This window comes from Corvus kubaryi, unplaced genomic scaffold, assembly GCF_017639235.1.
Source record: "Corvus kubaryi isolate FWS band 111438036 unplaced genomic scaffold, C.kubaryi_AGA036_p1.0 125, whole genome shotgun sequence".
NCBI classification, from domain to species: domain Eukaryota; kingdom Metazoa; phylum Chordata; class Aves; order Passeriformes; family Corvidae; genus Corvus; species Corvus kubaryi.
The window spans coordinates 335,162-356,670 of NW_024580660.1; the positions used below are offsets into that span (position 1 = coordinate 335,162).

At 38.4% G+C, this 21,509-nt stretch overlaps 1 protein-coding gene across 10 annotated transcripts in view; it reads right to left on the reverse strand.

Moving 5' to 3' along the window:
* Nucleotides 1-596: 596 nt before the first annotated feature.
* The window catches only part of ANO5 (anoctamin 5), a 55,668-nt gene continuing 34,755 nt past the window's right edge, over nt 597-21,509 (reverse strand). For all 10 annotated transcript variants that reach the window (XM_042021285.1, XM_042021276.1, XM_042021267.1 and 7 more), the window contains 14 exons: nt 20,868-20,983; nt 19,775-19,909; nt 18,446-18,551; nt 18,296-18,356; nt 16,564-16,715; nt 13,746-13,820; nt 12,873-13,095; nt 10,320-10,489; nt 9,620-9,717; nt 9,109-9,239; nt 7,332-7,537; nt 6,347-6,528; nt 5,175-5,280; nt 597-4,332 (listed from right to left, as the gene is read on the reverse strand). In XM_042021285.1, the coding sequence (XP_041877219.1) occupies nt 4,111-4,332; nt 5,175-5,280; nt 6,347-6,528; nt 7,332-7,537; nt 9,109-9,239; nt 9,620-9,717; nt 10,320-10,489; nt 12,873-13,095; nt 13,746-13,820; nt 16,564-16,715; nt 18,296-18,356; nt 18,446-18,551; nt 19,775-19,909; nt 20,868-20,983 (1,983 nt within the window). In that variant the 3' untranslated portion in view covers nt 597-4,110. The remainder of the gene's footprint in view (nt 4,333-5,174; nt 5,281-6,346; nt 6,529-7,331; nt 7,538-9,108; nt 9,240-9,619; nt 9,718-10,319; nt 10,490-12,872; nt 13,096-13,745; nt 13,821-16,563; nt 16,716-18,295; nt 18,357-18,445; nt 18,552-19,774; nt 19,910-20,867; nt 20,984-21,509) is intronic.

A 21,509-nucleotide genomic window follows, 5' to 3' on the forward strand; every position in this document is an offset into this window, starting at 1 on the left:
TTAAATTGCATGTGTCTTAGTCTATAATTTCAAAGTTGCACAGGAAATGACCTACCAAGCCTGGCAGGTGACCCTGTTCCCAGAGTCCTGACAATGTGGTACAACAGGAGAGGTGAGATGCTGAGGTAAAAACATCTACTGAGAGCAAGTCATAAACTTCAACCCAGAGTCCCTGTGATTTAATCCAAAGCCCTTCACTGGTACCAGAAGTGAGTTTTAAGAAAGATCAAAATATGTATAGTAAGACTTTACCAGTCCCTTGGGAAAGCTTCAGCTCTGCGATCTTTTCCAGTATATGTACTCAAAGCTATTTAAAGTGCACGTACGTGAACCACTTGTGCTGTGCGTGGAAACTACATGTGCGACTGAGAACTTGAGAAGTCACCTCAGGTCCTGGCATTGCAGGAATAAAAACTGTATCCAGACAACGCAGGGAAAAGCAGCCTGGCTGAAAATGGATCTGTATGAACATTACACACATGAGTTGCAGAAATCTGTATGAATACTTTTCTCCAGGAGGCTCTCCAGGCATTGACTCTTAGTACTTCAGCTCCTCTCTCAATTCTTGGAATTTTCACACACAAGTTGACAGCACATTAAAAATGAACGCAGCTTTATTTGCTAGATTTAGGTCTTATTAAATGTGCATATTAAATGTTAGCAGAATGTTTAAAAAATTTATTCTGACATTAGTGCATCATATGTATCAGCAACATACTCAGCGAACAAAAATGCCACTCGGTTACACGACAGTACAAGTCAAACAAGTGGAATAGCCAGAAACTCCCATCTATTTTCACTCCATTCTGTTGCCTCAAACAGACAGCATTACATAAAAAAGTAAAAGCATAGTAAGAAAACTTTCTAGAAAAAACAGTATAGTGTCTCATAGTAGCATTCTTCTTTTGCAGTCCTTTGCTTAGAACATACCACACTAAATCTTCCCAAGGTATAAAACCTAAATTTTAATTGCAAAAAAAAAAAAAAATCCCTGATTGTATTACACCTGAAATGTCAATTTTGTTTTGTGTCACTAATTCTAATGAGGCAATCTATTGTTGTTTAAATTACAGTAATTGCAACACAGAACTTCATTCACTTTGGTTAAAGGGCATTTTTAGATACTGAATCACATCAAAATGAAATATTCCAACAGTAAGAATCAGCACATCTCCAAACTGACCAGGCCTTCCTTACTTTTGTCAGTTTTCAAGAACACTTTAGGAAACTTATGTGAACCATTATAAACCCAACCATACTGACACCTTTAGTCAAAATACTTGCTTAATGGCAAGTAAAGGCAAACTATGATGTAAAAAGGTGTTAAGACTAATTTTTTTATGTGATATTAGCTTTTAGTATGACAACAGATTCTCTTTTCAACAGTTTCTGTATATGAAGAAGTAATGCTATGAAGTGTAATGACATATTTTTAAGATACATACACATTTCTTTCTAAATAAGCTGATCCCAGGTTTTTTTCCACTTTCTATTGTATGGTACAACATATACAAAACATCTATTTGTACTGCATTAAATAGCAAGTGATCTTAAAAAATAAGTTTGAAAGAAGCACGAAGTAGGAGTCAAAACATCAATTCAAATTTAGGGTCTGCATGCAGGGCTTCTGCATATCAATGCTGTACCCCAAACAAATGTATTTCCTTATTTTTCTTCATCTTGCTTTTAAACAGCATCGTTCATTCACAACACACCTATTTCGCTGATATCTTTTCAAGGGTAGTATATTAGGACACTATTACTAGAAGAAACTAATCTTCCATAAGCAAAAATAGTACATCTAACACTGAATTTCCATTCTGTTTTCTGCTTCAATCAGGTTGTACGTTTTGCACAGAAATATCCTTTTGCATCTCATTACCTTTCTGTTTGAAGCAACTGTTTGCATTGCAAACAGTAACAAACCCACGCCATCTAAATAAAGCAGTTTAATTAGCAGTTTATGTGCAAGATGCAGCACAGTGCTTTCATTGTGCAAATTGTGGTGTTTGATATGTGATTACGACTGATGGCTGATACTCTTCTTTGGCTTACACATTAAGCAGCAGAGCTAATTCATTTACACATGCATTCTTCCAACAGATCCATTATCTCAAATATATTTGAATATTCAAGAAGATGATCAGTTCATCATGAACATGAATTGCCAATATGCTTGATTGATCAAGCAACCTTAGAGAATGAAGGTGAATAACTTACAGTAACGAGAAATGTACATCAGTATCCACTCCTTGACTGGCAGCCAAACCACGTGATGTGTGCTCGAGGTAGGCACTTAATATTAATCCTTTTGCTAATAACAACAGCTCCACTCAGGACATTGATTTAAAACTGTTACAACATTAAAGTTACTTGCCAAGTACTCCAAGACACAGGCAAGGTTTGCTAAAACAAAATACCCTAAGTTGTGGTACTAGTAAACAGTACATCATTCAGCTGATATGGAATACAAATCTCGATTTTTATGCGTATACCCGCGAGGAAGTATAACTTTCAAAGTGCAAATAGAGCAAAATATTCTAATTTTGTCTACCTGGTGTATTCAGCGTGAGAGAACTCAATAATCCGGTGTTATGACAATCTGCAGTCTAGGCATGAACTGCTCTCCAAGAGTCCACATGGCACTGAAATCCAAGTGTGCCAAGGCAGGCATGGTTTGGTAACACTGAACAGCTCTGTCTGCACGTTCACTATATCCTGATGCCTGCAAGCACATTTTGGAAATGGGCACTGCCCTGCAGAGATCATTTTCACACCTTTTTCCAAATGCAAAGAAACAAGGCACTAAGCATGGAAGCATTGATATGTTTTAAATATACAGCAAAATCATAAAAATTCCTATCTGCTTCAAACTAGAAAATGATGGCACATTCTTAAACAGCTGGAAGCTACTTTGCACAAATAGTTATTATACATTTATAAACTCAGTAACTTCATAGAAAAGCCACCTAACAAAAGAGAAAAAAAAAATCCTTCCCAAAGATTCAAAATGGGAAAAAAACCCAACCCAACCCCAAGCCTCAGGCTACTACGTATAAGGACAATAACAGCATAAACATAGATTATCCGGCATGCTTAAAATCTTGTGGATAAAAATCCAAGACCAAACCATTCAGCTAGATCTGATATGGTGGTCCAGCTCCCAATCCACTGCCATGGAGTACAGGCACACTCCATGCATCGAGGACAGACACACAGCTTTAGCCCTTTGCTGGCATTTCACTGAGAATCCAAACAAAGAAATAAATAAATGAGCAACTTTGGCCAAAACCAATGTCAAACACAATCTTCCAATGGTAGTTTTTGAGAATGAGAAATTAAGTAACTGTTATTCTCCAAATCATATACATCTTTTCAAAACCTCCTGCAATTAGGTGATTCCACAATATCTGCATTTAAAGAGAAAACTCTTCGGTAAACCGTATCTTTATGAAAATAAATTATGGCTTTTTTTTCCTGCACTAGTATGAATTAACTGAATTCTGTGCCTATAAATAATTCCAAGTGGAATTAAGCCCATATGTCTTTAAAGATCAATTACTTCTACAAAATGTACAGAAGTTCAAATCAATGTTTCATAAGACATTATATGAATATATAAAAAAAAACCCCCAAACCTTAACCCTTCAATCAGGAGTGTTCTATTTAAGTGACCACAAAATAAAAATAATAATTTTCAACATTTTCCACAGCAGTGGTCCTCTGTGGTATCCTTTTCAGTCAGCTGAGATACAGCCTGGAGTCTTGCAATTAGCCACACAGAGGGGGCTTGGTGGTAAATGACCTTATCATGTGTCCTGTGAGCCCTTTGTGGTTAACAGCGCTTATACCTGGAGTCCAAATTCTAGAATTACAAGATTACATTTACTACTCAAAGTCATGGGAAAATAAAAACCAGTGCCGAAATCATACAGTTAAGTAGATTTCCTAAAACTTGTAAGCTCAGTAAAACTTTTAAAGAAAAGTCTATCATCTTTGGACTGAAAGAGAAGGGTTGAACTCTCCTACAGCTTTCAACATGATGCATACTGAGCAAACCACAGATAAGAAAAGCTAAAACAAGCTAAATCCCCAACAGTTGGGTTTTGGCTACATTGCCCTGGATAGCTCCATTCTCCCTTCCGTGGCGATGAACTCCTTTTCTGTGGCTTGTTTATCACCTTGGCACAGTCTCTCCTTCAGTTTTTCAAGTTCATACTCATGTAGGATTTTTTGTGTTAAGTACTTTTCACGTTTTATTTTGGCTTTCACATCTGCAGGAACATCAGGAATCATCCATGCTACAAAGAACTTGACGATGAATACAACATGCTAAAAAGAAAAAAAATTAACAACTCATTACCAAATGAAACACCTTTTGTTTTATGTGTCACCAAATGGGTCACTTTTTGTTCACAAACAGAATACATTTCATTTGGCTGTCCTGGAACAATATATACCAAATTAATGTGTATTTAAGACGTGCATGAAGATTAAAACACACTGTCTTATGGAGAAATTTTAATTCCAAACCATCAATGATTTAGCAAACCCAACAGAAGAGTGTCAGGGCCTGAATCTTAACCATCACTTTTTAACTCCTCTGTGTGATTTGTTAGAAAGTTCACACAGCTGTGCTGATAACACTTAGCTTTTGAGAGCTGATGAAACACAGCAGGAAAAGTGATGAGAAGAGCACTTTAGCTACTCCGTTTTCCCTTCATAACTTGCAAAGCAGTGGCTTAACACTGAAGTGCCAGTTATCCAAACTATTGATTTAGCTGTTTTTAACCAATATACATCACTGCAAAACGCTGTCTGGATTTTGAATACAGTCATCTCACATACAGCTCTTTAATGAAAGCAAGACGAGTGGAAGTGCTAGTCCTGGTGGCTTTCATCTCTTACACTGGCATAAAGACTTTTTTTATTTTGCTGATTATTTTGATCAACATTAGCAGTCTCCTCAGCCATTTTCACTGTTCCTACTCTGAGGTCAGCTCACTGAAGTTAAAAGGCCCAGTAATAGTAATCATTTAGGACATGAGTACTCGGTTATTACCTAGGGAACAGATTATTTTATACTCCCAGCAATTCTGTTTTCTGTAATATTAGTAACAATCTAGAAAATCACAAGGTACCAGTGTTAGAAGAAAATTTTGTTGGGAACATACCTCCATAATAATTATAAAGGCCAGTTTTGCAGCAAGAATGTGCCAGAACTGCATAGTGTGAAAGTATTTCCTCTCATGATCTGGAGGATATCGATAGTCTCTGTACCTGTTGGAATGACAGACATGCAAAGGTGAAATGTCACAGTCAGCCTGGGACAGACTGCAAGCTTAGTGACACTTACAAGCAAGTATAGCTGTCACTTAAGGAACCTTTTCTTGTTTTAAATGGTCTGTTTCCTTTTGCAGAAAAAGGTTGCCTCTCAATTTGTTTCTATCTTTGTGTTTGCTTAAGCACCCTCACATACACAGCAACAGAGCAGAGATGAGGATGTGAGACATGAAATTTGGTACACAGGTTACTTGTTTTTCAGGCAATGGTCAAATAATACAGGACAGAGTGATGGGATGTATCACAGGGTAATGGGCACGGATTGAATAAATGCGACAGACATGAACAGATTACAGACTGGACAGATGCAGAATTTCATTAAAGGACAGACTTGAGTACATGTTCTACACCACCAAATAAATGTAGCTTCTGAAGGTGCTGGGGTGGTTGGTTTGGGGTTTTTTTTGTTTGCTTTGAGATTTTTTTCATCAAATCAATACTCTTCTTTCACCCTTTGCAAAGTTCTTTTCCAACTATTCTAGAATCTCCAATGCTTCTGCTAGCAAGAAAGGACTACTTTTTAAATGGATAGGTCTGATTCTTGGTCTGATCAAGCAAAATAAGGATTGATTTAAAATACCATATCTCATTTTCAGCTTTGGAATCTAAACATCCCCTTTTTTCTGCTTCCTTGTCCACTTATGCAGCCTAAAAATCTTTGAAAATACAGGCTGAAGTTCACAACTTCAAGGATATAAATTTCCTTCCTCACTCAAAAATCAATAGTGTAATTAAGTAAACAAAAAATCCAATGAAGAAAAAGCAAAATGCACATTAGCAACGAGACTCTTAGGGGTGATTTTTTTTGTGGTGATTGCTTTTGTTATTGGCTTGATCTCTTACCACCTCAAGCATTACCTTGTTGATAGCCTAAATATTACCTCGCACACTTCAGAATGATGAGAATGACGTAATTTATTTTCTAATGGACTACTTAGATCTGCATTGATTTTTTTATGCTGTATTCTAAACCAGGTGATAAAATAATTATTATTACACCAACCTGCATATGACAAAGTTTTCTGGATTCTCTTTAGGTTCATTTCTCTCAGGAAAATCTGAGATTAGAAACACTGACAAACTGCTGTTTATGTATCCAGACATAGGTGAATCTTCATTTTCAGAATAAGCATAGTAGTAAACTAAACGAGGGATCATATCTGATGTGAATGCAACAATAAAGGCCTGAAAAAAAATCGGAATAAGAAATTAAGAAAGTGGCACACAAAATTCGTGAGCAGATTTATAAGGGGGTTGTGGTTCTGTGACTCTGGCATTACCCAGAATCTATTAAGAAAGGGTGAGAAGCATGATTAGGGCACTTCACCTTGGTAAAAGACGCTGAGTGCAGCCTCCGCACATTTTGCCTGGAAGCTTGAGATACTTAAGGTGCTGAGGTATCGTGCTACGTTGGCAGTACCTGCAAGTGGGTTTGTTGCCTAAGACACACTAAAAAGAGGCATCTCTTTTGCTCAGTAGTCTGCTTTACATATGCTTCTGATGAAATACTGGCATAGCAGTGTATATATATAAGTTACCAGCTTATAAAAACTACTTGGAGGCACTGCTCCCACAGGGGCATCCAGAAGCAGCTGACTGAGCAGAGTTCCCACAGAACAGGCCTCATAGTGACAAGGACAAAAATGCATCTGACCCACAGAATTCATCCACCTTTCCTGTCCCCTACAGTTCCCTCTGGGCAATCAGGGTGCTTCATCAGACTAAGCTTCGTACTGGCTTATGCCACTCCAAAAGGCTGGAAAACACACACAACTGAATGAAAGATTATGGCCAAAAAAATGTGGATTGGGAGCTGCACACTGCCAACATACGGACAAGCCAAACCACTTAAATGGTTTGATGGTATCTTTGTAGGTTAACAAGATACAGTGTTGATGAAGGAGAATAAGTATCAGCTGGTTTTTATTTTTTCACATTTTGAGTACATGGAAGAATCAGTGTTGATGTAGCACAGCTAACATACTTACATTAGTGACAACAGACAGGATGGCCATCCCGTTCAGGATTTCCTGCCACACTCCTATGCTATGTGCTTTTGCAGCCACAGGTCTTCTGTACTGAGTGGTTAATTTCCAGGAGTCTACTCGAATCTCCAGGATATTATTCATCAGAGCAAGAAGGGGAGCCAGGGGAAAGGATGCCACAAAGAGGGTAATGAATCCAAACTGAATGACTGCAAGGGAGAAAAAAAAAGTGTCAAAATCTGCTCTTCCAAAAGTATCCTCAGAATCACAGGGGTCTACCACTAGCAGACAAATGGCAAACTTCTGCCATGCTACTCAAGCCTGAGCTAAGTGACAATCAGCCCCAGCCCCAAGACTTCTCCTGTCGTTTCAGGCTGCCATTCAGCAGCACCCATAGGAATGGGCATTCACGTTCTCTGAAATGATGCCAGCAGTGCTGGATACCAATCCTTTCAGGGTGCTGCAGTTCTCATATGACTGGTGTGTAACTGCAGGGGAATTGGGAGGTATTCATCCATCAAATTTTTCACTTTTAGGCCAGTTTTATTCTCTTGCAGTTAGTTTGTACAGATAACACACCTCACAACCTTACCTCCACCTATTGTTACTGATTTAATCAAAACATTCATACCAATTCTATATGCAACAGTTCCACTGGGGAGTCTTGACATTAGTTTAAGAATTGCAAATAAGATATACAATGATCCTTTCAGTTGTTACCAAAATTGAGTATCTCAGTACAGAATGTGGTAATTCTTGGTGCACAGCCAATACTGCCACTGTATTTCAAATAAAGGAAACAGAATGTTTCATCTGGTTTAGGTAGTGCATAAAAATAAATTCCCATACACCAGTCATTCACTCTTCCATGATTTCAGTGCTAAATTATTCACCTTAGACGAGCAACAAAATTCCTACTAGCTTAGCAGCCCTGGGACAATGTTGGAGCATAGTGGTTCAGTTCTGATTCTGGAAGAGCAAGGACATGGCTGGCACCAGTGATTGCTCTGAGTGTGTTAATTTCACAAGATCACAGCCCCGTATCAAATTACAGTGATAATAACTCTATGCATCTCTAGAACACTTAAAACTATTTCTGCAGAAATAAAACAATACAAACGTTCATTTTTCAACAAAATGTATCCTTGTAATAGCCAAATACGAACTTCTTTAAAGTCTCCTTTAGATTTAGCTTAGCTTCAGTTCTAGTTTCAGTTCCACAGGTTTTGTAAACTACTGTTATATGCTGACATGCTCATGTTACCTTTCAAAACCTGTATTTTCCCTTGCCCACACTCCCTCTGCTGGTCTAACAGACTGAACAGAAGCACTGATCAGTGCAAGACTAAAGCTGAAGGGATTCTCCTCTAGCCAGTTCGTAGACCTCATGTCTGCAGTACCCATCCTTACAGCATATTTGGCACTCTTCCCATACTTAGAATTTCCACTGGCATCAGCTAAGAATATGCTTTGGAACAAGAAAAGAACAGACACTAAGGCAGCTGGCTGCACTGAGAATAATGTTCCTCATTCAAATGAGGAAAACAAAAAGTCTTTGCAGTGTTTCTGTGAAATTCCCAGCAGCTAAAGATGCAAAGACAGCTTTTTTTTTTTTTAAATGGGCTGACCTATTTAATGCTTTCCAGCAGTTAATCATCCACTGTTATGCAGATGAAAGTGGTGGCATCAACCCACAACAATTAATCGAGAAAATGTTCTTTTGAAAGTGTCAGTACAAGGTGTCCTGTCCTCAATTCCAAATGTGTAATTTTAAACTTACCCATTTCTAAATATTCATAGAACAGGCCTAAGGCTCCAAATGTCTGCAGATCATGGTCTTGCTCCCAGCGACTGTATAAATTTTCGGGATTATTTCTGGCTTTCCGACGACCCCACCAGTTACAAATCCAGCTGAATATGCAGAAAAAGTTAACAATGAGAGAAGAAGATCAGATTGGTGCACTTTAGAGCGTGGTGCTAATAACACCAAGCTTATGGGTTCAGTTCCTGCATGGACCATTCACTTAAGAGCTGGACTCGATCCTTGTAGGTCCCTTCCCCCTCAGGTATTCTGTAAAGCCTCCCCTTCTCTGAGCAAGCTCCTTAATACAACATGCTTTTATAAGCATGGTTTCCACAAAAGAGGCTGAAAGCCTCTATGAAATGAGTCTACATGTCAGAATTTGTGCTTAATTTCCCGAGTTCTTCTTATCTTCCTCATATGGCAATCACTCCTGCCAGGAATTTCCTCTGGCTATAAGATGAGCATCTCAGTGTCAGAGGGAACTTACGGAACAATAGCCTCTTGGATATTTCCCCAGATCTGTTTGCCAGCCATGACTATGGTGAGCTGTGTCGTCAGTTCTATCAAACAGCCCGCAGGATCGCACTGGTGGAAACAAACTGTGTGTTAATGGACATGAATAATGGGTATCACCCAGATAAACTATATTCTACTACTGTATAAATGCAAGAAAGGAGATCTTAAAACTTGGAAGGACAGTACTTAATTTCCACATGGACTGCCAGCTAAGCTACCCTCTCAGGAAGGCTGTTAGAGAAGGGCTTTCAGTGTTTAAAGTGTGAGAAGAAACACACACCACAACATAACCATTTGAAGACAGAGTAATTCAGGGATGCTTCAGCAGGACCTGCGTGCAGCACACACCCCTCAGCCCCAAAAAGGTGAATCTTCTGCACTCAGTGAGCTCTCAGTACCAGACTTTTTTTTCAGACCTATGGTGAGACCCACTAGTATTTCAGGAGAACTGGGACCAAGAAAACCTTTAGGATTTTTCACTCTTGTGACTGACAGGTTTTCACTGCTGGTGTTTCCCTGTCTAGCAACAGCAGGAAGAGTCACTGGAAGCCTCAGCATCAGCTTCAGGATAGCCAGCTGAGGTCCAGCTCAGTTCAGACCAACCCTGCAGTTGGAAATTTACGACTCTGCAGGTTGAAGGGAACAATCCACCTTAATTAAGAAAATCTTACCTCTTCATTTCGCCAGCGATTAAACATGTATGTGTAGGCACCTGGGTAACCAACAAACTTCCCTTTGAAGAAGGCCACATAGAAGCAGGATGAATAGTAGTTGACAAACTGGAACAAAAACATTTTCATAGTGAGCCTGTTCTCATACTCCATATGAGTTCTGGGGATCTCTGTGAAACCAGAAAACAGTAATTTTATGTTCCTTTATTCCTTTCAAAAGGATACAGATTCACAAATACTCATCATGTACAGTGACCTTAACGGAAAAAAAAAGGAAAAGAAGAACACCTACAAACATTTCAGCAGATGGAGTTCCTGCTTTCAGACACCCTACCCTTATTTTACAATGCAACATTTGATGCAGGCAGGCAAAGGAAATTCATATTTAAAACTTTTATAAAATTTAATTTCCCCTTCTTTGTACTGTCCATTAGCATTTGTCCATCCCCAAAAGTTACACTACTTTAAGAGATCCAAGATGAATCTCGAACTAGCAGAATCTCCTGTAGTATGAAGATTTCACTGTAAGCAACACACATGATCATTTTTTTTCTTTGTGGTAGAGAAGTATGTTACAGTATTTTTTTCCCCAACATGCTGTATGTTTATACCGTAAAAATCAGCAGAAACTGGATGGCCCATGTGCCTCTGAAAGACAAGGCTCATAATGGGCAGAAAAATAGGGGAGAGTACAGGCATCTTGGAGGTACCAAACATCACCAAACTTTTGCTTAGGATTTTGCCGCCTTTTGCTGCTCATTGTCTATCACATTTATATTTTTAAAGGGAGCAGGAAGCCCTAAACATATTATTGTCAAATGTCCTGTCAAATGATAACACACAACCAATTCAAGGGAAGTAGCATAAGGAAATACACTACAAACATTCAAGTCCCTCTGAATTGCTCAGGACCTGGCAGATGTGTTGAACTCACCTGCCTTATTGTAAAGTTGCTTTATATAACCGAGTAAACTGATGTTTTCCAAGCTTGGTGTAAGTTTGCATGCCAGAAGAACATGAGGTATTTACTGGGAACCTGATATTGGAGTGTAGGACAGAGCACTCAGGTGAGGCAGTCTGCCTAGCCTGCAGCTCCCTAAAATACTTTTATTTTCAGTGAGCTGTTAAAATACTGATGTGAGGCACACAAAGTTCAGAGCACCAGAGGCAGGTTATACCTGCTTGTCTCAACACCAAACTCTGGCCGAAGCATTTCAAGGTGTTCAAGAGTGAATAAAATCTGGCAGACACTCCTGACAGCCCGGGCCAGGCGCAGCCACCTCGGCTGCCCGAGGAGGGCAGCAGTCCCACCCACACCAGTGAACTGTTCTGTTCCCCTGTAACACATAACCCCAGGTGGTGCTGACACTTGAGAAATCAATCGTCCACACTTGCAAACTCGCCAAATTACACTGCTGAGCCTTCACACTCATAATTCTTGATCCTCAAGAAAGCAAGATGAAAAAAATTACGATTTTCTGCTTGTTTCTGTGTTTGTTAGGGGCAATTTTAGTCATTACTTGTCCTGTTTCTGATTTGGCCAAGAGAGATAAGGAATACAGATCTCAGAGACAAGAGATGGCCTATGACAAATCAAAATAAACCAAATGCAACATCCCTTTAAGTTTCTGCAAGAAACACCTTCAATTCTTGACTTGACTTGCAAGATCTCACAAAAAAAATCAACTGTTTTTATGACAACTGCACAAACTGCAAGTACCTAATATTTTCAGCTCCCCTCCCCAAACCGAATATATTCTGCAATTATTTTGCTATGAAACACCTGCAGGGACTTCTATCTCTAAATCATTAAGGACAAATAAATGAAATAAAAAAACCCCCCATATGTAAGAAGGGCTCTCAGGAAGGATATTTCCAGCATGCAAGCAAAAGTCAAACACAAAATATATGACAAAAGCAGTCACTCTTTCTGGGCCTCCAGCTCTGCAGCGAGGTTACTGCTATCAATGGCTACTGCCACAATAACACATCCTGGGCACAGCTTCTCATCCTGCTCAACCTCTGCCTTCCATCTGTGTAACTCCAAATCTGTAAAGCCAGAGCTAAGGGAATCAATGCTCAGAAAAAAATGGAAAATGTACTATCCCATCGCATATTTTCCCACAGACTAAGAGTTATGATTATTTAGTCTTTTTTTCTTGTAAAGATGGCTGTGATTTATTTTTTAAAATATATTTACAGGATTTCTAACTGAAATACTGCTAGTTCAAGACAGGCTGATCTTGCTTTGGTGACTCTAATACAACACAAGGTGATTTTTAACTATGTTCAGGTCTGTGATTGTCTCTGTAGACTAGTTTTAGTATAAGTAAGCATTATATGAAGAGAAACAAGGTTATGAGAACTACTGAAATGCAAGGAAAAGGTTGTATGGCCATGGATACACCTGAGTCATTGCTGCAAGCCACTGCATGGTACAGAGCTGCCATGTGCCTGAGTTGAGAACAACAGCACAGGACACCTTGATGGTGTTCAATGGAACCTTCAATGATTCCTTCAAAGTTTTGCCTACAAGTAAGTACCTCTGCTTACCCATATCAGTAATCCAGATGGCTATTCTCTCATAGAAGAAATTCAGTATCATGATGATGATAAAATTGAGGCAGGAGGCTGTGACTGAAGTTGCCAGCTGAGGGGTCAGTAACCCGCTGATGGGCTGCAGCGTCTGAGTGTTCTCCATGAGGCTGGCGAAGGCAGCGTACACTGCAAGGCGATACACTATCACAGCTATCATGCTGGCTATGATCAGGGACACCTGAGGAAATGAGGGAGATTTGAAAGACACTTCAGCTTGGTATAGCTATATTCTATAGCTATATGCATGCAGCTTTAAAAACAAGATGTAAACCATCATGCTTTATATTTTTAAAATTTTATTCTTTGTGGATATGAGTTCAGCAGCACGGAAATGCAAATCACACAGGCAAAACAGTTTGTTATATTACATACATTAAAACCAACAAAATTATTTTGTTGGCATAAGAAAAGCAGACAATATAATGCCAATATCTGAGAAAGTACAGAAGAATATAGACAGGAGATGGAAAGGACACGCTAGATTAAACTGTCCACTCTGAAACTCACTCTGCATTCATTATTGTGAATTCTTTTCTTTGTTTGCCTTTACTACAATTTTTTCGGTGTGTCCCTTAACCTCAAATAAGTCACAGAGAAAGTTATCCCCATGTTAAAATGTCTAATCAAATTACTAATTAGTGACAAATTTCCCGTGTCTTTTTTTAAAAAAAAAATTATCAGAATTTAAGTGCACTTTAACTGACAGCATGAAATCTGCAGGACAATAATAAAAACATGTGTTAACATCACAATTTGTGTCAATGGGATGATTAGTAATAATCAACATCTCTGACATATGGTAAAACGATGATTAAAAAAGATGCTCACCCAGAACAACACTGTAGCTCCTGAGATGCAGAATCTCATAGCCTGGCTAGTTAAAGGCAAATAAGGCTCCATCTCCTGAAACAGTCAAGTACAGCACAGTTCATCTTATTCCCACATTTTACTCCAGCATCGAGCAGCACACAGAGCTCTCACCAGCTGTATGAAAAGTGCTCACATTCAAGGGAAACCATCCAGAACCCTGTCCCTCTAAAATGGCAGACAGGACACAATTTTGAGTGTGCTGGGGGCAAGGGTGGGGGGTGGGGGGGGCAGAAAGATCAGGACAGAAGTGGCCATAAAACTGCTACAAGTAAAGACAGTACCTGGAAAGAATGGTTAAACTTTTGCAAAATCAATCAGTAGCGAAAGGAAAAAGACCAACTTCCTGAGATGAGCAGACCACAACTATTACTGGAATGCTAGCTTAGCTGTCAAACAGCTCTGAGTCCACAACTGGACTCAAGTTTTATAAATTCTTCCTGCTGAGATTCCTTAAAATTTGTCATTTGGATGTGCCAGTCGGAGTGTGCTTTTCTCCACTCCTTCAATTTTATTTGTTTTTTTAGTTGAAGAAATGGCTATTAATGTAGCTGCCAAGTTTGCTGCAGCACCAGGCAACTGGGTCTTAGCCATGCCAATATCCCCAGACAACACATGAACAATTTTCAATGCTCATGTAAAGTTTTTGCAACCAATTCTAGTTCCTAAAATATCAAGAGTGCATGTTTTATGACAGAATCTTCTATTTACGAACTAATGCCAGTGGTAGAAGATGCAGTGAAAAATAACCTGAATTTGATAAATCTTTGGGACAAGGCACTGTAGAATGCTTACCCTCCTCTTGAACAAAGTCGCAGAGTACTACAGATGGGTGCAACCCCAAATGTAATGCAGGCAGTAAGGTGCAATGACAGAGCCTAAGTTTGAATTGAATGCTTCATTATTTATGTAAATTAGAATTCTACTGTGATCAGAAAACCCAGATTCTAGCTATGATCTAGTTAGATAGTTTGGCACCATGAATAAATAAATTAATGATAGCCTCAAGATGGCAATTTCAGTTTCAGTGCACTTAGAATTTTGAGTCATGAATAATGACAAAATAATTTTCTAAGTGAAGCAAAACCAGCTGTGGGACACAAGAAAGTCATTGTCCTGTACCCACATAACCTTATTGGTTACTGCAGAATTAACTTATTTGAAAGCACTGTCCTTTCACATGTCCAGTATAGCACGTGCTCTAATAGGAGAAATTACACTACTATTACCTCTACAGGTTAGCCTATAATTGGGTACTGATAAGGATCACTGATAAACCCTACTGCAAAAAAGTTTCTGAAAAACCACTGAGACAGTAAATTGAAGTGTCACAAAACAAAGGCTTGTATAGTCGTTGAATTTTTATGGCAATTGTTGATGCATACTAAGAAAATACAGAGGAGTGCAGTTATCTCGCACTGAGATAGGAGAAGTGTATTACAGTCCTTTTCTATTTCCTAAATAAAGTTCAAAAAACCCTATCTCACCTAAGGGATCCGGATTAATTTAGAGTCTTCTCCCTCAGGACAGCTATACAAGCACACCCAAGCCTTTGGCTGCACTCTGGTACAGCTGACTCATCTCACCTGGCTACAGGTTTTGGTCCATGCTGTACACAACCACAGCCAACCAGTCAGCCCATTACCACCCTGTCCTAACATGATCACTGTCTCTTGCAGAGCACACAGGGGCCAACACTTGCCTGCTGGAAAGAGGGCCAGCACCTCCCTGCTCTTTCCCTCAGCTGCAGCACAACCACAGCAGTCTGGCAGGGCTTGGGCCCTGTACAGCCACAGAAGAGGAGGGTTTTGAGCCAGAGCATACACAGGGATGCAAACCAGCAAATAACACATAACTGGCAGGCATGTGTTTTCAATTAGTAGAGCTAACTAATGAAAATTGATTTACCTGAACCTGTTTTCCTGGACGTGCAGAAATTAATACTTCAGTAGAGCTACACTCTTACACATAGTGCACTGTTATTGAAGAGCTCTGTGCAATGTACTCAGAGCTAGTTACAACAGCAGAATTAATGCTGCGTGTGTAGAAGGGGGAAAACCCTCTCTCATGAGAAATAAGATTAGTATATGTATTTCCTATGATTAAGGAGGCAAGCCCTGAAAGACAGGGCTACTGTTTATAGAACAAAGACTCTTCCCACATTCTGGCTAAGCTTCTATTTCTTTACTGAAGACTGTGCTATCTAAGTATACTTAGGATTAGTGACAATAAGCTATTTATATGCAATTCTATGAAAGGGAAAAGATGATTTAAAAATACATTAAACGGGTGTGGTAGATGTTGTGTTGGAATGCAACCAGCTGATCCCTAAATTTGTGAAATAACTCTTACCTAAAATAAACTTAAAATGAAAACAATTAACATCTAATATTTATATAGAGTGTTTAACAGAGTTAAATTGGGTCACTAATTATATCCCAATTAGATTTCAGAGAAAGGACTTCAGCAACCTTCATCTCTCTGGTGTTCCCCAAACAAAGTGGTTGTGTATCAGAAGCAAAACCACAGCTAGACCAACTTATTACTTTAGATCATGGTGACTGCTTCTTCATATGTTGTGTAGGGATAAGAAAGAGTGGTTTTAAAGGCATGAAGGTTTCAGAGACTGCTACCCTGAAATGTGAAAGATGCTGTAAATATGGTGTCAAAACCATAAACTTTGCCTTTGTTTTCCTGATTTAATGTGTCGATTTCCATGTTACGAAACTTTCAGCATACAACTGAATTTGCACACGTGTCAACTCAGCATGTTCATTACCTGAGTTACGGGATTCTTCTTCTTTTGGGTACATTTTGCCTCGTATTCAGGCCTCAGCTGGAGCTGTTGCTGTTCCTCTTCAAAATCAACCAAATCCCATTCATATTTCAGTCTAGCTTGCCGCCTCTTCCAAAACTCCAAGAAAAGTGTAACTACAATTTGAAAATGTTAAAATAGTGTCAAGGAAGATGTGAACAAGTTCATGAACCAAGTTAAACATCTGCACTGGCTTCTTTTCGGTGGTTTATTATTTATCCTTACAGTGTGACTCAACTATTTTTACTGACTACCTACTATAGCTCACAGATAAGACCACAATATGGATCCAGTGATTTATTAGCTAATTGAATTCCAGAAGTGGATGACAAGGAAGATGCCAAGACAAGATATAGGTATTTCCATGGTTATGATGACCATGTTTAATTACAGCTTAACTACTCTGCATATGCAAAAAGTAACATGAATTAGGAAAAGAACCTGATAATTCAACTAATTGCTGTGTATAAATCTATAGCACATAAATAACTATTACAACAAATAAGCAGAACAGATTTCAAGTAGTATGCTCAAAGATTTCTGTTGCTTTTTGATGTTTATTTGATATCATGCTCATTTTAAAGACAGTGAATGTCTGATGATTTTCATATAATCAAGAGTTGGGCTGGCTTAAGAAATTTTTAAGATGCTAGAGGGAACTGATTTCATATATAAACAACTATAAAATTTATAATACTATATAACATTTTAAGAGCCCTTTATAAACTACTTTAAAATATAAACATTTTGTAATCTGATTGTTCTTATTGGAACTGGAGACATTTTATGATGTAGACAAACACAGGAAAGCTTATCTTCTGCAGTTCTAAACTCTCTGGCTGGTACTTCCTGAATGACTAATCCATGTCATGCAAATGCTAGTTCTTAGAAACCAGGAAAAGTTTAGTAAAACAGCCATACAACAAAAATCTTATTTGGTAACAAATACACAGGTTTTCTATTAGCACACAAGAATCTTTGTGAGTTAATGAAATATCTATATACAAGTTGAAGATTTAATTACGATATTTCATACAAACAGTATGAAACAAGAGAAATGTATTTAAAGAAATTAGAAACAATAACTATGCTATGCTGAATGCAACCTTCAAAGAGTTGAAGAAAAGAACATGTATTCTACACAATATGAACGTAAAAGTCTGAAGAAGTATCATTGGTGTGAAACTATGATTATAGAGGCCAGAAATCCACCAATTTCTACATCATCAGAACATACTACAATGCATGAAGTTCACTGGAGTAAAACCCAATGAATTTTCTCATCCCAAAAGTACAGCTAATAGAGTGGCAGTGATGGACCACCACCCAGTGACAGGACACAAAGCTCCCCACTCCCTCACAGGGACACTGATGATGTGCAGGACTTAGCAGAGAGGACTCTTATATAGGCTGCTCTGGTTACTAAGGAAAGAATCAAATGTTAGCAGTTGAAAGTACACAATACTTATGATATTCTTACAGTATCCTAGATGCATGCTAGATTTTCTTTGGGTTTTTTTAAGTCTTAATTCCTCTGTAACTGTGAATTATTTTCACTCTTTCATCACTTTTGCACCTGAGGCAAGATACTATGGTGAAGCCTTTATTCCCCTTCTTCCCACTTCATCCAGTGTCCCTCAGCAGCTTGGCCAAGATCTCCTTATTGCTTGACATAAAACTTACCAAATGTACTCACCCCATATGCCCATGAAAATGGCAAAAAAAAGAGTTGCCACGTTGTCAAACAAATGGGAATACTGCAACAGAATACCCAGGAACAGGTCAGTACCCAGACAGTTTTCAGGACGAACAAAAATGGCAAGTGGCTGCAGAACCAGATACAGACCTGCGAGGACTCACAGGTGGTGTTTAGTCTCCAGTATTCACACTCTCGGTCACAAAGCGGGCACATGATGATCTCTCCTCCAATTGCAGGGTCACAGATTTCTTTGCTAGGGAGGAAAACATCGTAAAGTATCTGTTTCCACAGCATCTTAAAAGCTGTTACATGAAATTTATTTAAAAAATAAATAGGAGCTTCATTTGTACAAAGCTCAACATTTGCAGCTTCACACCAAAGATGCTGCATCTTGTCACATTCACTGGTGTTAAGCAGTGGCTGGTCAGGGCAAGCCACGAATGAAGCAGCTGCTACAAGGAGTAGAATTAACAATTCCCTCGATATGGGCTTTTTGGCTCTATCAGCAATGAATCAGGAGTCTCTCAGGAGCTGTACTACACATGCACTGCTTTCAGGCAAGATATAAACCATGTTATTTCCCATCAGGTTAGCAATGACATCAAAACACCTTTTCTAAAAGCAGAGATACCACTTCAGCTTTGATATCTGCAGTAAAATTTGCTACTTCAATTTAATGACAGTGGGTGAAGTTTACAATCCTATGATAGTCCTTTAGTATCCAGAGAAATCTCAATATGTATAGCAGTATTCCCAGATGAATTCTTAACCTAGCTAAAATGTAAGTCTCAAAATTATATTGTTCAACAGAACAGATGAGACTTTTAACCTGTTACTCATCTTTTATGGTTAAACCTCAAAATTTTAGGGAAGCCTTATTATAGAAAACAGCAAGCAGTGAAGTCAACCCTCTTTTCCTCTCTCCACCCCCAATCCCTGAATACAATAAATCTTTGGACTTCTGATAAAACAAATACTATGCTTATTTAAAAATAACCACCCAAACTATGGCTTCTAAGATACTGGATCCCTCTTTGATGAGAGAACCATGCTGATCTGTTTTACTCATGCTTCTGGTTAGTACAAATGATGACCTACGCAAAAAGGTCAGACTGCTCTGCAAGATAGATTAAATAGACAAGCTTAAGCCAACAATAAACACTTAAACAATTTTGAGAGATCTAAGGGGTACTCCTAGGTCTTTACATATTGCAGGTTCTCCAACACAGAAAGCTATGCCCAACAAAATATTGCTTTTCACCTACAGGTTGAGTCTTACTAACTGATAGTTACAAGTTCTGCATGAGTGGTCCACCACCTTTTCAGTCAACAGACGGCTGAAGAACAAATTAGTCTCTCTGACAAGCTTTAAAAGCTTGTTACCTACTGAGTAACAACAACAAAATTTTTTTTGGCAAGAATAAAATTTTCACATTGCTTAGCTTTTGCCCAGGAGATTTTCAACATTATACTCACCTGCTCATATTTTCATCCATTGTAAACAAGCCATAAAGAAAACAGATTAAGCCAACAACTGCTGCAAGGAATAACATCTCTGTGTAAAATCCTAGCCAGGCAAAATAGATTCCAATCTTCTCACCATAGTACTTTCTGAATACAAAAAAAAAAAAGAGCAATTAACAGGAACACCAAGCTAAATTTAAAACTGCAGTAGAGCAAACTGGCCAGAGTAAAAGTGAAATACATGGCAAAAATCTCTTTTAACAGAAGAGTAAATGCATTGAAGTACTGTGGAAAAGGAGGTCTGAAGCTGGCCATGAGAAGTTACTCAAGCTGCATGAACAAGGTGAATGATCACACACATGGCCTCTTTTGTCCCTTTTTTCCTCCTAGCAGAAAATCTGACTTTAAAATCACTCTTTCTCTTTTCTACAGGATAGCTTAAGTGAAGATATACCTTCTGATTTTTCCAATGAGTTACACAAATGAAACAGCACAACAGTTCTGACCACATGGTTAAAACAAATAGGTAATCCACAGAAATACAACCACTTGTGTTACAAACAGGGAACTGTAACCTGTGAACAAAGCACCATTCTGTTGTATCATATCAGCTGAATCAAAGGGATCTTAAGTGAGTTTAAATGTGGGGTTAGAACTAAGAATCAAGCTTCCAAGCTGATTTTATCTGTATTTTTTCAAGTGTGTGTTGAAATTTCAACATTTCAAATAAATCTTTAACAATTTTTTTGCAGAGAGTGATTAAAAAAATCTGAGATATTCTATGTATGTGCTTCTTTACAGCTGAATTATCTGTACTATACCTGACCCCAGGAGGACTGGCTAGATGGAAAGAGACTTGATTTGAAATGAAGCCTTTTTCCAGTTCTCAGTAGAAAGCTGTGTCATGTCCTCCCAGGACATAGTTCCCAGTTAATATCCATTATATATAATATTTATAATATTTATAATTAGATAATATATAACATTTTAATATCATTGGATCTTAAGTGGTAAAAATTTCCTAGCAGGATGAAGTTACAAATCAATATACCCTGCATTACAGTGAAAACCAAGGAAACATAACCACCCCCAGGCTGTACTGTACCTGATAAGGTCCAAAGGCTGCTCTTTGTAGAAGCGCAAGAAACGGGCCCACTCCATGTAGAGCGTGTACCTCTCACTGTCACAGTTTGGGTCGCTTGCCTTTTTCCAGTACTGGCACTGTGAGCAAATCAGAGTAAGGGGAAAACACCTCATCGACAGGCTCAAATACTACATTGAAAGAGATGAACAGTAATGATGACGCATCCTTCTTAAGACTGTGGTGTTTGTCATTATCAGTATCTTAACTGCCAAATATTAAGAAAATTTTGGAACTTCATCACTTCTCTAGAAATCAAACAGCGTAAAATAACCACAGTTTCTGACAGGTTCTGTAATTTTATTCCTTGCCATAGAACTCTGCTTCTAGAAATATTTGGCTATGTCAATTATGCAGTTTGTGATCTTGATTTTCCTTTTTTCTTAATGTCTCTCAACCACAAAGAAAAGCATGAAAATTGGTTTCTAAATAGAAAACAACCAATAGAAGTTTAAGCAACCTAAAGTTTGCCTTTTGAAAATATTCTGAAAGATTAAATAATTATTTTTAGACAAAGATTTTTGAGGTTTTTCTCTCAAGTTTTAGAATTTTTTGGTAAGATTTCTTAGCATTTAAAGTTGGCTGTAGTTGTATAGAAGAGATTTT